Below are 18385 nucleotides of genomic sequence, written 5' to 3' on the forward strand. Positions count from 1 at the left end.
ATAAATAATAACATCATCATCATTATGATTCTTGTTAAGTTGTGGGTGAACATATCCAACGACACAGCGATTCTTCAAACAGCTCTTGTTTATTCACAGGCCCAGAACAGAACTGGGCTGAAGGGTTCAGCCATCCTGCTTATATAGAGCTCAACTACAAAGTAACAGCAACAACTTTCTGTAACTATCCAATCACTGAACATCACTTTCAATTCCTTATTTGCATATGTCGACCTGAGTGAAAACTATCTACAGTATCCCCCTGCTGGCCCAGGGTGAGAACTTCCATACATAACAATTCTCATGATGATGATGGAATAGGACGTCCCTATTTTCACCAGAGAAATGTTGGAGGTATGGTGCTCCCAATGGAATCAAATAACACAGAAATGAGCCCTAATCATGTGCTCCATTCTATGAGCTTTCCAGAAGTGGTTTATAATGCAGTTAGGGAAGGTCAGGTGAATTCAATGAACTGCCCAGTGAATGCAGCCCTAATTTACAAGTTGGGGAAGCTAACGTCTGCCCAGAGACTCAGGCATTTCACTCTCCACATTCAAAACTTTGAAGACCATTCTTTATTACCTAGTGAAATAAAGGCTGTGCATGCTTAATAGTTGCATGTAGAAACTTATTTCTACAATTTACAGCTTTAATATATATTCAGAAGATAGATTTGTCCATTAAGGCAGTGATGGGGAAGCTGTGCGCCTCAAGACTTTATTGGTGCCCAGCTCCCAGCGGCTTTAGTGAGCACAGCCAATGGTTAGGGATAATGGGAGTTGTACTCCAAAAAGATCTGGAGCCCCACAGGGTCCCTATCTGGGTATTAAGAGAACTGCACTCCATATTCAGCTAAAGAAAAGCAAGTAGTTCATCCCCCCTCTCAGATGACAAAAAATAATCTCAGTACAGCTCTGATACTGAAGAAAACATGTTAGATTCATTTTTCAAAATAACTAGAATGTGCTGACTTAGAGACTAATTAATGGTGAACACTACAAAGAGCTGCTAAGGAAAGCAGAGGGAAATGTCCTCAATTCATATTCATCTTGGAATGCATTACTCTTTAATCATCTTCCACATATAATTACATATTATAGATAATGCATTTGTATTGGGTCATGATTGCAGCACATCATCATCATGCAAATGCCATCGTTAACTTTGGGAAACCACACAAATTATTCCAAAGAATATGCAGAGTATCTCACTACACTGGAGAGAATGTTTTGCACCTCTCAATTAAAATTTAGAAAATTGCATTATCACATTAACTCCATGTTCATACGCTGTATGCCTCTAATTGCCAGATACTGGGAACAAACAATGGTAAATTGCTTAACACCATCATGTCCTACTGGTCAGCTTCCTAGAGATATTTGTGGTCACATCCACACCACACATCCAAAGCACTATTATTCCTCTTTAGGAGTCATGGCTTCCCTCAAAGATTTATGGGAGCTGTAATTTGCCAAGGATGCTGAGAGCTGTTATCAGAGCCTTATTCCCCTCACAGAGTTACAATACTCAGAGTTCCCTGGGAAGTGGGGTTGGTTTTTGGGTCATTCTGGGAATTGTAGCTTGGGGGTGGGGGGGAATGGGGGTCTCCTAACAAAACTCAGTACCCTGGCCAGACCAGACCACAACTCACAAAATTTTATGGAAGAAGCCATAGTTTTGATTAATTGACTAATTTATTAAATTTCTATTCCACTTCTCATTTACATGAATTGCACAGCAGCTTACAAGCAATAAATGACAGTAACAAAATAGAGCATCAAAAAATACATCAGTCATATAGAATAATTGACAAACCATCAGTAAAACAATTACAATCTATTAGTAAAGCAACTAAAAAAATAAGCTAAACAGCACAATTACAACAAAAGTCATATTATAGGATACTACAACATTCATAATCTATAAACCAATACTGACAACATTAAAAGATAGCAATCAAAAAACAAACTAACCACTGCTGAATTTATACACACACTCTACCCAGCCATCCACTCTGTTTTGTTTATCAAAAGACACATCCACATAATGTCCATGACAACGACTTCGTATACAGGACTGCAACCTAAGATAGTTGCACTTAATTCTCATTGAAGCTAATTGGCCTTCGGTTAGTCATGACTAACTTTTCACCTTATATTACTCACTCTGGGTAACCAACTTACTCGGGATCCATTATCAGTATTTGTATACTGCTTTTCAATCATAATTATTCGCCATATAAAAATCCTACGTACAACACTTCGCACTAACCAATTCCTATTAATAGGCAGATAATACTGTATTGTTATTTCAGGGGCATTAAGAATACCAGCTCCTGCCAACCTAGCAGTTCGAAAGCACGTCAAAGTGCAAGTAGATAAATAGGTACCGCTCCGGCAGGAAGGTAAACGGCGTTTCCGTGTGCTGCTCTGGTTCGCCAGAAGCGGCTAAGTCATGCTGGCCACATGACCCAGAAGCTGTACACTGGCTCCCTCAGCCAATAAAGCGAGATGAGGTCAATAAAGCGAGATGTCTGGACCTAATGATCAGGGGTCCCTTTACCTTTACCTTTAAGAATACCAGGTGCTTCCAAGGCCAACAAACCATGAGCAACTTCTAGTGATGTCCAGCCACTTGCACAAAGGGTATTCCAGTTTCCCTTCTGCCCGTTCCAAACCACTCTATGTGCCCTCAAAATCTGCTCTTGACAACCCCAACCCTCCAGATCCAATAATGAGGGTGTGCACAGGACTGCTGGATGGGGCGGGGGAGAAACATTCTTGTTACACAAGGACATGGGTGAGATCCAGTGTCATGGGGCTCCTGGCTCTGCTGCTCCAAAATATTGTGGCAACAAAGAGTTTATTTCAGGGCGAGATGTTTCTTATAGTCCACTGCCACTGCTCTGAGAATATGGTACTTTCTTCTAAAATCCTATACAGTACTACCAAGATGCTTAAATTTGTGTGGGTGTGTGGGTATGTAACTGATCCCTTAAACAATGAGGACTTTTGACTTTTCTCAATTGCTAGGGTAAGGAATGTTCATGAGATGTCTGCCTTCCTTTTGGATATCGAGACTAGTACAGTGATACCTTGGGTTAAGTACTTAATTCATTCCAGAGGTCCGTTCTTAACCTGAAACCGTTCTTAACCTGAAGCACCACTTTAGCTAATGGGGCCTCCTGCTGCTGCCGCGCTGCCGGAGCCCGATTTCTGTTCTTATTCTGAAACAAAGTTCTTAACCTGAAGCACTATTTCTGGGATAGCGGAGTGTGTAACCTGAAGCATATGTAACCTGAAGCGTATGTAACCAGAGGTACCACTGTATAGGCATACCTACAATTGCCCTCTCTAAATTATTAGTGCTTAGCTGCCATGATGGTTATTGTAGCTGAGTTTAATCAAAACCATGTCTCTTGTTTTTATTTAGATCCCAAGATTTTGCAAACTGCCAAGCTAAAAACGTCTGCTCTCCAACTTTGCTACCAAGCTCCACTGTTAAAATAATGGGTATTTCATTGCTGTACCAAAGGGAGAAGGAAGACACAGCCATGCATATGTATAGTATTATACAAACATACTTATGCAAAGATACAATTTACTTAGCAAGTTCACGTAAGGACAACTAATTATTCAGAGGCTGTTCGCTGACTTCTAATTTCTCGGGCCCTGGCACTGGCAGCCTCTGGGGTTAATTCTGTGCCAGATAAAAAAGCATGCTTGCTTATCGGTGAGTTTGCCACCCCTACATTGGTATCCAACGTGTTCCAGTTTATCCTCATGCTCGCTCAGGTTCTCATTTTATTATGGCTTGCAAAATATGCCAGATAGTATGCACAATCCAATCAAAAAGTTAAAATTCAAACTGCGTAAAACCCATTTGTAGAAACTTAACAAAATCCAGCAAACAGCTGAAGCTGGGGAGGGAGATCTTCTACTGGCATGGAAGGAGTTTGTGGAGGAAGACATTCCATGGTATAACCTCTTTGATATCAGGCTGAATGCTTGATACTTATGCGCAAAGGCCACTTTACAGACAGTCACACTAACAGAATGCATTGTCAAACAAGCTACATTTAATTGGAGACCGCTCCGTGGATTTAATCACTTGTGACTTTAATGAGAACTAAATTTATAAAGAAAAAAAATCTATTTAAAACTCAGTTAGAATTCTAACATGGAGCCATCCCCCCCTCTCACACACACACCACAAAGTGAAGCAACAGGGGAATTTCTGAAGGACACCAGACTCTATATCTATTGCCAGAGGACCAAGGGACAGCAAGAAACAAACCCTGTAGCTAATCAAAGCATATTTTATAAGCCATATGTGGAGGTTATTTTACTCCTACAAGCAACAGCTGATTCCCCCCCGGGGGGGGGAGAACTTTTATAAAATTTTTATAACTAAGAAGTGCCCAAGCTTTCCTCCTCCCTCCCAATTCCTTTTCCTTTTGTGTCATGTCTCTTACATTGTAATTCCAAAGGCAGGGACAAACTTATTATTGATTACTGTAAGCTAGGAGTCTTTTTCAGCTGAAGAGCAGGTTTAAAAGACTTTAAATAAATCAAAACTTCCAAAGCCTACACAAATCTAACAGGGGAGGGAGTCATCACAACTATATCCTACAGTTATTGAAGTCCAATATACTGTATCGAGGCTAAATGTTTATCTGCGCTGTTAAGATATTTGCTTCTCCAAAAAGAATTTAATTCTCCAGGGCAAACCATTTGCAAAACTTTTGTTTTAATCAGAAGTGTGCTTGAGTGTCATCAAGTTTTAGATCAACTATTAAGCCTACAGAAGCTTTGACAAGAAGTTCTACGTGTGACACATTTGCCAGAAGCCAGTGAATAAGGTAAATAGGATTCAGATGACTGAATTCTGGTACCACAGAAACGTGAATGTAAAAAGTGCGACCAAAGAGATGAAACAATTACCCTATAGTTACAAAAGTTGGACCTTTTTGGTTCAAAGAAAAAGAGGCAAGTATAAGAGAAATTGATAAATGTACATAAAATTAGGCATAGTGTGAAGAAAGTGAGTACAGTTTTTCTCTCTCCTTCTTCCATAACATTGGCACTCAGGGCCATGTAAGGAAGCTGAATATTGGAAAATTCAAGACAGACAAGAGAAAGTACTGCATACCGTTAAACTATGGAATTCACTGCCACATGATATAGTGGTGGATGACCACCAACTTGGCCTGCTTTAAGAGAGGATTGGACAAATTCATGGAGGGTAATAACTAAAACGCGGGTGGCGCTGTGGGTTAAAGCCTCAGCGCCTAGGACTTGCCAATTGAAAGGTCGGCGGTTCGAATCCCCGCTGCGGGGTGCGCTCCTGTCACTCGGTCCCAGCGCCTGCCAACCTAGCAGTTCGAAAGCACCCTTGGGTGCAAGTAGATAAATAGGGACCGCTTACTAGCGGGAAGGTAAACGGCGTTCCGTGTGCTGCGCTGGCTCGCCAGATGCAGCTTGTCACGCTGGCCACGTGACCTGGAAGTGTCTGCAGACAGCGCTGGCCCCCGGCCTCTTGAGTGAGATGGGCGCACAACCCTAGAGTCTGGCAAGACTGGCCCGTATGGGCAGGGGTACCTTTACCTTTACCTTATGATGACTATGTTCCATTGTCAGAAGCAGAATGCCTTGGAATTCTAGTTGCTGGCACTCACAAGGAGGAGAGCTGTCCTGGTTATGAGCTTTCTGTAGGCCTGAAGGAGCGTCTCCACCCCCATCGTTCTGCCCGGACACTGAGGTCCAGCGCCGAGGGCCTTCTGGCGGTTCCCTCATTGCGAGAAGCAAAGCTACAGGGAACCAGGCAGAGGGCCTTCTCGGTAGTGGCACCTGCCCTGTGGAATGCCCTCCCATCAGATGTCAAAGCGATAAATAACTACCTGACATTCAGAAGACATCTTAAGGCAGCCCTGTTCAGCGAAGTTTTTAATCTGTGATATTTTAGTGTATTTTTGGTTTCTATGGAAGCCGCCCAGAGTGGCTGGGGAAACCCAGCCAGATGGGCGGGGTACAAATAATAAATTATTATTATTATAGGCATCTGCTTGGTCTGTGTGGATGCTAGATTAGATTGTCCTTTGGCCTGATCCAGCACAACACTTCTTAGACAGGTGCTTTATGTTTGTTTGTTTCTACGTAACTCTGGACAATTCAGGAAAAGCAAAGTTCCCAATCATGAAATAGTATTCTGTGCACATACACTGTATGTGAGCAGGCTCATTCATGTCACTTGCTGAACACCTGGAGGTCAGGACTATATACAGTGGGGGGCACACAGACACACACACATATTATCTCTGCTCAGTGAAGGGGGTCTGTGAAGCAAGGAGGATTCAGATGCTGCCTTCATCTGAGCTCCCTACGTCTTAAAAATCAGTAACCACGAAAGTGTAACAGGAAAACGTGATTTTGACCGAAGATGCCTTTGAGTGAAGAAGTCAGTTTTGAAATCAGCCCCCTGAAAAATAAAGGAATCATTTGTAAAAAGACACCAGTAACATTTGGCATGCTTTCTCGTTTTCTCTCTCATTTCTTTTTGGGGATCTTCATGCATCCATTCTCAGTTTCCTACAGTACACAGGTAAAAAGGTAAATGACCCCTGGACGGTTAAGTCCAGTCAAAGGCGACTATGAGGTTGCGGCGCTCATCTCGCTTTCAGGCCAAGGGAACTGGCGCTTGTCCACAGACAGCTTTCTGGGTCATGTGGCCAGCATGACTAAACCGCTTCTGGCACAACAGGACAAGTGCCAGAGCACATGGAAACGCCATTTACCTTCCCGCCACAGCGGTACCCATTTATCTACTTACGCTGGTATGCTTTCAAACTGCTAGGTTGGCAGAAGCTGGGACAAAGCAATGGGAGCTCACCCCATCACGCGGATTCAAACTGCTGACCTTCTGATCAGCATGCCAAAGAGGCTCAGTGGTTCAGATCACAGCGCCTCCCACATCCCTTACAATACGCAACTTGCCTGTACATACATTTCCAAGCTAGTATCTTTGCATATTGTCACCAGGAATGGGAGAGAAATTTCATTTGGCAGGATTTTAATGTGAATCTACCTAATTAGCACTTCTTGAAACAATATGCAAATCCGAAAACATCTCTCCTTTGAAATTTGCACTTCTCTGAATTTTGCAATCCACAGTTCTACGTACAAACAATGTGCACCAGAGTAGTGTATATCTGAGTTTTCCAAACTTTTCATGTTGGTGACACACTTTTTTGACATGCATTATTTCACAACACATTAATTCAGTTTAACTAGCAAACCAGAGATTAAACTAACCCCATTCCAGCCCTGGGAAGAGCGCAGGGAGCATCTATGCAATGCACCTACACACTGCAGCCAACACACTAATGTGTCGCGACACACAGTTTGGAAAGCTCTGGTGAATATGTATGTGTAAAAAATGCATATATTAGTGAAAACAGCATATAAAATATTTTGGGGAAATCCCTTGCAAAATGAAAATTATTAGTACTATAAATTTGCACTAAATGCTGATGAATTTTTATGCAGACCTACAGAAAAGCACAAACTAATGCAGAAATGTGGAAATCTGAACTGTTAAAAAATAAAACTGACAGATTTAGACAGACATTGACAAATTGCCTGTAGGGCCGCAGGTTCCCCCTTCCTGCACAGCACCTAGAGTCCTTTCAATTTTTAAAACAGGTGCAAATATCAGGTAGCTGGAAACCCATTTAGGAAGGGCAGGTGGAGAGACAGTCTTAGCAGTGGTGTTTTAAATGTCTTGTGCTGGAGGGGGTATGGAAATTATCTGTGGTCCCTCGGCTCATTCGTGCAAGCAAGTCAACACTTTTAAGCCACAGTTACCAGCTGATTAACATCCAATGCTTCCCCCCCCTAGAAAAATACCTATATGCTGTTACTAACCATGAAGTTGTTACAGTAAGTGCCACACGACATATAGATATATATTGATTTTGGTGTTGTTCTCACTAATTTACTCAATACAAACAGTCCCCCTACCAAACTTCTCCCACCACAATCAAACTCCACGTCATCTAAAACGCATGTGTCAAGTAAATGGCTGAGGGTGCAATCCTATATGCAGTCATCTGGCAATAAACCCCCTTGAACTCAATAGGACTGACTTTTGAGCAGCTATGCACAGGATTGTTCCACCAGCCACTTTTACTGAACACCAGCATTGTCATTCTTAACTCTGAATCAAGACAAGTAAAGCAAAACCTACTGCTCTGGTGCGGTTGAGTGAAATAAAAAGGCAAGGAGAACAGTTCAGCATTAACACAAAGAGTAAAGCGAGTGGGGAGTTATCTGACTCAAGGTCTGTGCTTTGCTCATTACAAAGCCTTGTTTGCAGAAAACGGATATCTAAAATCTAAGCTCTGCTTTCCTTATGCAAGGGCAGACACCAAATAAGTACCAGCTCACTTTATAGCAAAGGGCTACATTATATATTAATAAAGTCATCACAGTCTCTCCTCTGATATTATTTAATGCACCAGGATCTGGTTCTAGGCATTTTTTGCATTTCAGAATCACTGCATGATAAGATTATATGCACTTATCTGCTATTAGGAAGAGAGAGAGAGAAAACAGAAGGCCTGATTAAAAGATGCATGTGATATGCTTAGCTTAGATTAGACAGAACATTTCTCTTTCTCTCTCTCTCCCCCCCCCCCCCATAAAGGAAATATGATCCTTGGCTGCTGTAATAGCAAGTTGCAGCGGGAGCTTAGGCTGTTACAGCACCCCACAGGGCCAGACTACAGAGCTCTGACTCATGAGAAAGTCATCGTTTATATGCAGAGTGTTGTTCATTTAGAAACAGCATGGCTGTGTCTTAATGGGTATGACCTTCCCACAACGGCAAAAGCAGAGTCCATCTGCAAGGAGAAGGTTATCCAAAGGGAAAAGGCATAACCTTTATAAAAATGGCCAGTGGGAGGAGGAAGTTCCACACACTAAATGACGCCACATGATGAGAAGTGGGAGTTTATTAAAAGAGTCGAACAAAGGGAAAGTGCATATAATAAGACTGCACACGATGCAAAGAAGGCGGCCAGTCTGTTCTATTAAAAAAAAAAACTCCATCAGGCAATATAATAAGCAGTATACATTAATACGTAACTATTTAAGTGGTATCATAATAAGCCGTCAAAGAAGTTTGTCCCACCTTATCCAGATGGCAAACCATTCTTAAGATCAGAGACCAAAGAACCAAGCATTTTGCTTCCATCTTTGTCACGCAGGTAGTGTTGGCAGGGCTGTGACCAGGAATTCCTTTAGCTCCCAGCACTGAATCAAGCCATGGAGTTCTCACCTCCAAGGAGAGGTTTCCCTTCCCTTCCCACATGTGTGATCAAACAGAGCTACAGATATGCCACAAGCTGGTGTGGAAGGAGAGAGGACCAAAGAAGAAAAGATGGTGGGAATAGCTGTTGCAGTCTCCATCATTTATTTTTATTTTTATTTACCTCTCCCATATGGATATATGGGTTGCCCCAGCCACCCTGGGTGACTTCCAGCACTCATAAAAACTCCTAAATAAAACACCACACATTAAAAACTTCCCTTCAGGTGTCTTCTAAAAGTTGTAGTTATTTTATCTCCTTGACATCTGATGGGAGGGCATTCTACAGGAAGAGTGCCACTACCAAGATGGCCCTCTGCCTGGTTCCCTGTAACCTCACTTCTCACAGTGAGGGATCTGCTGGAAGTCCTTTGGAGCTGGACTTCAGTCTAAGCATACCTGCCACAGCTTCTGTCTGCTCAGAGGCATCATCTGCTTTGGGGGCAAACAGCTCAGCTGGAAGAACTTGCCTTGAATGAACCATGGCCTAGGCCAAGGACATAGGAACATGGGGAGCTACCTTATACTGAATCAGACCCCGAGTTCATCTAGCTTAGCACTGCCTATAATGCTTGGCAGTTAACTCTCCAGGATCTCAAACAGGGGGTCTCGCCCAGTCCTACCTGAAGAGATAGGGGAATGAAGCTGGGACCTTGATATTCAAAGCAGATGATCTACCACTGAGCTACAGCCTGTTCCTGGCCAGATGTGGGCACTTGCCTAGCTTAGCACCATTCATTCAAAGGTGACCTGCTGTCCTCACAAGAATAAGGGAAACAGATATTGCATTCTTCTGCAGATGTGCTTAACAACAGCAAATTTTTATTACTCTTTCTCTGCTGTAACCCTCTGGACTTCAGCACAACTTCTCTAGAAGTAAGTTGTTTGTAGAGGGGTAGCTAAGTAAGACATTTAAAAAAGCTAAAGGCAAGGACTATGAACTATCCATGAACTAAGGGAGCGTTCAAAGCCACAAATACTCAAAATCAATTTATCTTATTTTGTCTATTAGCTGCAAAAGGTTTTAATACACATCATAAATAGTAGTTGCCAGAAGAAATAACCTTTGCTCCAATCTCTGCTCCACAAAACTAAGATCTACCTTTTTGGACAGCACAGTAGTTTCCATGGCAACTAACAGTGATCCCTTATTTTAAAGAAAGGATACTTCAGTATTCAATAATAATTGTCTAACACACACACACACTTTTCCAAAAACCATTTATGGGGTGGCAGGCTCTAGGGCTCCCTCAAATGAACACAGGACAAAACAGTGTGTAGAGAGAAGGCTAAACATTTGCAAAAGGGGGGATGCAATATAAATTGGAGGTACAGTAACCATTTGCCTTTTTACACGCAAAGACCCAGTTCCTGCTGTTATTTTCCAAGTGCCTTTTTAGCATTAATTGTTTTTTTATGCAAAAACAAATCAAGCCAGCCAAGAGGAAAACAACATTGGACTGAACAGCTAAGAGTTCCCCAGAGGAAAGGGAAAGTGATTTTGGAGTTAAATTGCTATATTGTTAACAGTTGCCACATTCAGCATCTTACATTTGCACAGGACCAACATACCAAAGGCTAGTAACGTGAATTAACTATACTCCCAAATCTCTCTGCATTTCTGCCCCCACCCACTTCCAACTTCCATTGCCTCTACCGCCAAAAATGCCCTTAACCGCTGCCTCATACAATGATGTGGTATTTTTCTTCGCAATGGTCCATCTGATAATATTCCAAGCGTTCATATCATTCTACACATTTGGAAGGAAAATGACGCCTCTGCTACAGCTAAAATTTGTAATGTAAAGGAAAGGTCAGAGAAAAGGGCAAAACAAACCTCGAGGCATACAAAGTTCCCCCCAGACGCTCTTGCATTCTGGATGATAACAAGGCACTGGGTTGCATTTATTTATTTAATTCATACCTATAGAATTTCATATTTTTTCATATTAAAAAATGTGTTTTCTAAGAGGCAAAAAATAATGTGTTTTCTAAGTGGTTTCCAAAAATTTGTGTATATGACTACACACACACACACACACACATGCTAATATATCAACATACAGTGAAACTAAAAACGGCTATTCAGATAAAACAATAAAATCCCCAAAAGGCAAAAATCTAGCAACACTTTTTGGAAACTATCTTAAGAGTCAGGAAAATGACTTGATGGGCTGGGCACCAAGTAAGTACCTGTTAGGTAGCTAGAAGATGGAATGGTTTTACTTATACAGTGAGGGGGGAAAGTATTTGATCCCCTGCTAAATTTGCCCGTTTGCCTTCTGACAAAGAAATGACCAGTCCATAATTTTAATGGTAGGTTTATTGTAGCTGTGAGAGACAGAATAACAAAAGGAAAACCCCAAAAAACCCAGAAGACAAAAGTCAGAGATTGATGTGCATTATAATGAGTGAAATAAGTATTTGATCCCTTTGCAAAAGATGACTTAGTACTTGGTGGCAAAACCCTTGTTGGCAATTACAGAGGTTTTTTGTAGGTGGCCACCAGGTTTGCACACATCTCGGGAGGTGTTTTGTCCCACTCCTCTTTGCAGATCCTCTCCAAGTCAGTAAGATTTCTAGGCTGGTGTGTCGCTACTCAAACCTTCAGCTCCCTCCACAGATTTTCGACGGGATTAATGTCTGGAGACTGGCTAGGCCACTCCAGGACCTTAATGTGCCTCTTCTTGAGCCACTCCTTTGTTGCCTTGGCCATGTGTTTTGGGTCATTGTCATGCTGGAATACCCATCCTCAACCCATTTTCAATGCCCTTAGTGGTTATCCAATGCTACGGATTGCTTAATTCAGGGATTAATTAAGGGGAACTTATGAAACATACTGTGTTTCATTCCCCACAGATGTCAACTCTGAAGCTAATGGACTACTCCAATGTAAAGAGTACATGAAACGTTCTACTATTCTAACCTGCAAAGAAAACCCATGGAACAAATCTGAAAGTCCTAATGGAAGACCTACATGCTTTTTTTTTTTTAAGTGCAGAAGCACATTTGCTCCAGCAAGCAATTGCAGGGAAAACACTGATAATTCGCCACAAGTGGTATGCGTGTTAGGAAATATCAGCAGCAGTCTGGCAAGGAACTTCTAACAGTAGATGAGTACAGATGATTGTTTAACAAGTGGTACACAGAACTATGTGAGAAGTGATCACTTTACAGCAAAGTGAGAACTTCCACCGATGTGTGGGGAAACTGTCCTGGCTTGCTGTCAGTTGCATCCTAATTGTGACACATTCCCATTTGGCAAACAGTCATTTGTTTCCACCCAAAATGTGAAGTGCTAAGACGCAGCTTTCCAAACTTTGGAAAGCCCGTCATCCTAGAACTCACATAAAGACATTGATTGGCTATAGATTCAGGACCAGCAGAACAAAGCCCTTCGCACAATGCGTAATTTGTAGGATTCACTGCCACAAGACGTGGTAATGGCTATTGGCTTAGATGGTTTTGTAAGATGAATAGACACATTCATGAAGGGTAGCTATCAATGCTAATAGCCACTGAGAGATCTAAATGGGATCTCTTATGTGCAGAAGCAGCAGGACACAGAATACTGGAGGCAAATACAGCAGGTGAAAGCTATGGGTTTCATGTCCCACTTGTGGTCTTTCCAAAAGTATGGGGGGGTGGAATTGCTGGATTTTTCTTATTCAAGCTTACCAAGGGCTTCTCAGTGACAAAATCAGTAATGATGGAGAAGATTCCCACTCTGTTCATCACTACCAATCTTCCCCATGCAATATGCAGCTGTGGAGGTTTTCAGAAGTGCTTCTAGAAGGTACTTTCAGTTCACACACATTCTCTGCACAAGCTGTCATTGCCTCCCTATAACTGTCCACAGAAGACAACAGTTCATCAGCAGATAAATGTGTGTGGAATGTGTTCTCTGTAGCAGGAAATTTTGAAAACTACAGTGGTACCTCGGGTTACATATGCTTCAGGTTACATACACTTCAGGTTACAGACTCTGCTAACCCAGAAATAGTACCTCGGGTTAAGAACTTTGCTTCAGGATAAGAACAGAAATCGTGCTCTGGTAGCAGCAGAAGGCCCCATTAGCTAAGTGGTGCTTCAGGTTAAGAATAGTTTCAGGTTAAGAACAGACCTCTGGAACGAATTAAGTACTTAACCCAAGGTACCACTGTACTGCTCTAAGAGTGCAATCCTAACCATGTCTACTCAGAAGTATGTCCTATTGAATTTGGTGGGGCTTACTTCCAGGTAAGTGGGGTTAGGACTGCAGCCTAAGTCTACTAGTTGATGGTCAAGAATTTCACAAGAAACAAGACTGTAATTTGCATTTGCCTCAGCTCCGCTGGCTTCTATGGGACATGGAGATGTAAGCAGTACCAAGATATCACTTCAGTCTTGGGTTTTTCAATCTTGGCCCAATATTCTGTGATCCAATTTTTTTGCAAACAAGTAACAAAACTCCAACAGCCAACTTCAGAGAACTGGACACCCTGGAAGTTTTGACAGAAGACGGAAAGGCACTGAAAGCATAGCTCAATGGGAAAGCCTGTGTGGACAAGTCTATAATTGCATCTAATAGTTATGAAGGCAGCACCATCTGATGGACAACGGGGAAAATACACTGGCTGCAACAGATGGAAGCTTTCATGTGGTTAAGGCATGAAAATCCATCAGAGAGGTGAGGCGTTTGTGAACGTTTATTTCATCTTTGCTTTCATTATCAGAGTATTAGCTGTGCAAATTGGTTACAGGGCATTAAGTCTTCGGTGGTTAAGTTTAATCTTAAAAATAAAACAGGCAGCGCTTCCCATAACCTCATTTACAGAAGTGGCTCACCAAGTCATGTTTATTTCTATAAATAAGATTCTTTTATCTTTTTCAGCAGCAAAGCAGGCAACTGAAGGAGGGGGTGAAAGGTGGCATTCACAATCACAGAAAGCAAACACTGGCTTTCTTCCTTAACAAACAGTGATAATGGAAGCTTCTGACCCGTTGGATAATCTGTGGGGCCCAATTCACTTTTAAGTTTTATAATTACATTTGTTCGCCATCTCCCATTTCTGGCTCCACCTCCACCTCCTCCTCTGCTTTATAAAAGTTTAGACATTGATACCAAAACTCAGATTAAAGGACCACAGTGCTACTGTTTGATAATGAACTCTCAATCTACCCCCTTACCCCATCTTGCAGATTCTCTCCCCCCCTTCCAGGCTGCCCCTCCAGGTAGGGGATCTGCCATTAGCAAGCTGTGTTACCAATAATGGTAATGGGCAATACACAAATATTATGCAAGTTCTGCTGAGTCAAGTGGAAGTTGGTGCAGAACAAATGCTCATATGATCACCGCTTTTTGATGATGCAAGCGTGAAGCAAGTTCTACAGAATGCAACATGGTAAAGATTCAAGCACAAGTTGATAATTCACGTAACAATCCTAAAAGAGGAAGAAGCAAGTCTACTGAAAATGGGGGATTATTTCCATGTCAATATGTGTAGGAACAGGATGCTAGTCTAAACTTAACTTGTCTTGTCTTGAAATTTACACATCTCAGAAGTCCTCTGTTCAGCAGCCACAAACAGTGGAAATGATATTTGAGTGAACTCCCTTCTTATGGGAGGAGTGTCACAATGGTGAACTTGTCAGTTTTTTATTCCTTTATATACGTGGCATATAGCAGCCTTCCCAATCTGATAAACTTTTGGACTACATCTCCCACCAGCCCCAGCCAGTGTGGCCAATGGTCAGGGATGATGGGAGTTGTGGTCCAAAACATCTGAGCCATACCAGACCAGGAAAGTCCAGAATACAGTAACTCAGTTACTTTCTGTTGCCCGTCATGCAGATCACTCTGCTTTTTGCAGAGCTTAATAGGGTCACTTGCATTTTTATGATTCCCTCCTTTTTTAAAGTTAAGTTTAACATTTTCAGTAGAAGCTTCAAGGAGAGATTTTTCTGCAGGCTTCTGAACAGTGATCTCCCTATTTGCATGCTCTGCCAATAGGAGTATATTTCACAGAGCAGCCAAGAGTTCTTTGATCTTTCAGCATCTTCTTAGTCCAAAAGACCATTCTGCTGAATTGCACTCAAGCCTGAAGGTTGCTGGAGTCGAGCCTCAATACTTGTAATACCCAAGTAGCCATGCCTTACAGCTGTTGTCTCCATAAATGGGTTGTAGGCACTTAAAATAATAATTTTCAATAACTGGGTAGGTGAGATGGACATTTTCTTAAATCTAGGTAATTATTATTTACTTTTCAGACAGAGTTTTAAAAATAAAAGAAAGTCCACAGTAGGACAAAGAAAGCATGTGAGGAATCTACACGGCGGCAGGAGGGGGAGAAATTTACAGCAGGATAAAGAAACCATGTGAGGAATCATCTCTCACAAGGAAATTCCGACTGAAGAATGAAAGGGAATGAGATTCCAAAGGGCTTCTAGGTTTTGGCTGCGTATGCTCCAAGACACAACCTCTCTCAAGATTAAAATGACAGCGACGGGACAAGTGTCAAAGAACAAATCAGACTTGTCAGCCATCCAAAGAAAGTTATTCCAGCCCTTTAGATCCCAGAGGTTGGTGGGGAAAGGGGTGGAGGAGTTACCCAATGAACTTTCAATTAAAACATTCCCAAGTTGTGATTTAAAGGTACAGCCGGACTCCTCAACCTGATGTGGCACATTTCTGAAACGCTTGGCACTCCTCCTCCTCCTTTGATGGGAGACCAACTGTTTACTATAAAAAGGACTGGAGTGCCTTGACTCCGCAAAGGAAGGAATGCCTTCAAATATCACACAAGGCACAACATTTTTTTTTTTAAAAAAAAAAACAGGCTCCCTAAAATATAAAGACATGTCTAATGGTGCCCCCCAACAAAAAATTCCCATGAAGCCAAACACAGAGTTTATTTGGAAGTTCCATTTCTGATACTGAAAGCCAACAATACTCTAACCTGCCTCCTTATTTTCAGTTGCCTGTGGAAGCCACGTTCCTCAGCTGTCTTCATCACACTTGAAGAAAGTGCAATACTATGCATGTCTACACAGAAACAAGCTTCCTTGAGTTCAATGGGACTTACTCCAGGGTAAATAAGCTCAAGGCTGCCTCCTGATTGGCGTTTTATGGCTGCGCGTGTGTAACAAGACGGGCAAGGAAAACGCAAAACGCCTATATTCCCTATAGCTCAGCTTCTACCTAGAGCTTGCCAGATAAGCTCTGAACACCCATCATGCGAAGTCAATCTCCCACAAGCCAAGACAGCCAGCCAATACAATGCATTTTATATATATATATAAAAAACTTATACAGGTCGACTCAGAAGCAAGTCCCACTGAGTTCAATGGAGCTGACTCCCAAGTAAACGGGGCCAGGAGTCCAGCTTCCAACGTGCAAGGAATGGCCATCTGACCTAGCCTTTCACACTCGCAGCTACACACCCGGAAGGAAAGGGAGGACGCGACGCAGCGCAACCCACAGTCGTCTTGAGGAGCGCTGCTCGGAGTTCAAGACACCCACCTCCTCCCGCTGCACAGAGGCACGCGGCGAGAGCCCAACGCCCCTTACCTGCGAAGCCCTGTCCCCCGGTTTTTTGCAACAGCTGCAAAAGAATGGCAATCGTGGCAATCCTAGTCATTCTTTAAGGGAGTTCACATCCCCTGCCCAGGGTGGTAGTGGGAGCAGCAGCAGCAGCAGCACAGCCGGTGGTTCTCCGCGCGCCTTGCAAACATCCCTTGCATTGGAACGACCGAGGAGTTGGGAGAGCGGCTCTCTGGCGCACACAGCTGAAGCCTCAGCTATCCCTGATCTGATGAGTAGCACAAGCTGATTGAAGAAGCGAAGGGGGAAGGAGGAGGAGGAAGGGGGGGAGCAGAGAAAGAGAGATTTCCCCCGAGTCCTAACGCTTGCCTTTTCTCGCTCGCCGTCTCTCGCTCAGAGTAGGGGAGGGCGGACGCCACGCACTCGCTCCCGTCACTTGCCTTGACCTCAGCAACTGCAAAACCCCCAATAATGCATCCCGTCTTGTTTTGGCACAAGGCGATCCGAGAGGAGAGGGAGGGAGGGAGGGGGAGATCAATGTAATTAAGCAGATGATGCTTCTGCACGGGAACTCGACGCTGGAGAAAGGACTCCTGCAAGGAGGCAGAGGAGTTGGAGCACTCGCAAAAGCGAAATCAATGGAAGAGTGCCCGGGTGTTGCTTCCCCACCCAGCGCGTTTGCGTTGTGTGCCACCTCGGTGCCAAGAGCCTCTCTCGACTGCTTTTGTAACGGAGCAGCAGCGACAACAAGCAACTGCGAACGCAGCTGAGGTGGGTTTCCTTTGAAGAGCCGCCTGGTGATTCTCGTGGTGGCGAAGAAGGGGAAACGTCGAGCGGAGGGAAAGCGATGAAGAGAAGTGGGGGAGCAACCTTCCCGCTGGCGCGCGCGCACGCACGCCGACACACACACCCCTTTCGTGCTCAGCCAGAGCATAATAAGGATTGCGGTTAAGGCGCGCTAAGGAGAGAGAAGAGAAGATGAGCCCCCCTGCTAGGAGCATGAAAGTCACCAAAATGCAAGGTTTCCAGGGAGGCCATTATTAGATCAAATCTTCTAAAGCGCTTACAGACATTTCCAGTTGAAAATAGTAATTTTCGTCATTATTCACTTAACTTCGGATAGAGTTGGCTGCTAAATACCTACGCTCAGCAGGCGCACACGGGGAGCGAGGCATCACGCGCTCGCAAGGTTTCGCAACACAACACAAACGCGCGCGCCCGCGAAGCAGCCGCGCAGAGGCGAGGCGAGACGACCCACGACCTGCTCGGCTTTCTGGAAAGCGAAGGGTGCGCGGGGTGGTCGCGGACGCCTCGCTCGGCACCACTCCATCCAGTCACCTAGCTAGCGCGCCTTGCTTCAGCAGCAAATGCCAACCTCTGTGGCGACGCATCTGCTGCCCGATCTTGAGTTTACAGAGAGAGAGATGGTGGGGGAAAGGCCGCCGAGGAGCCCCCTAGTTCTCCCCACCCCATCCCCGGTTTCATCGCCGGCAC

The 18385-nt window shown here is 43.5% G+C and overlaps 1 protein-coding gene across 11 annotated transcripts in view; it reads right to left on the reverse strand.

Moving 5' to 3' along the window:
• PTPRT (protein tyrosine phosphatase receptor type T) overlaps positions 1 to 17733 on the reverse strand; it is a 603119-nt gene extending 585386 nt beyond the window's left edge. For 8 of the 11 annotated variants that reach the window (XM_053394030.1, XM_053394036.1, XM_053394029.1 and 5 more), the window contains exon 1: positions 16919 to 17733. In XM_053394030.1, coding sequence (XP_053250005.1) covers positions 16919 to 16988 — 70 coding nt within the window. In that variant the 5' untranslated portion in view covers positions 16989 to 17733. The remainder of the gene's footprint in view (positions 1 to 16918) is intronic. The other 3 variants (XM_053394033.1, XM_053394037.1, XM_053394031.1) reach the window with 1 other exon arrangement.
• Between the last annotated feature and the right edge of the window lie 652 nt (positions 17734 to 18385).

The sequence above is a fragment of the Podarcis raffonei genome, chromosome 6 (genome assembly GCF_027172205.1).
Source record: "Podarcis raffonei isolate rPodRaf1 chromosome 6, rPodRaf1.pri, whole genome shotgun sequence".
Taxonomy (NCBI): Eukaryota; Metazoa; Chordata; class Lepidosauria; order Squamata; family Lacertidae; genus Podarcis; species Podarcis raffonei.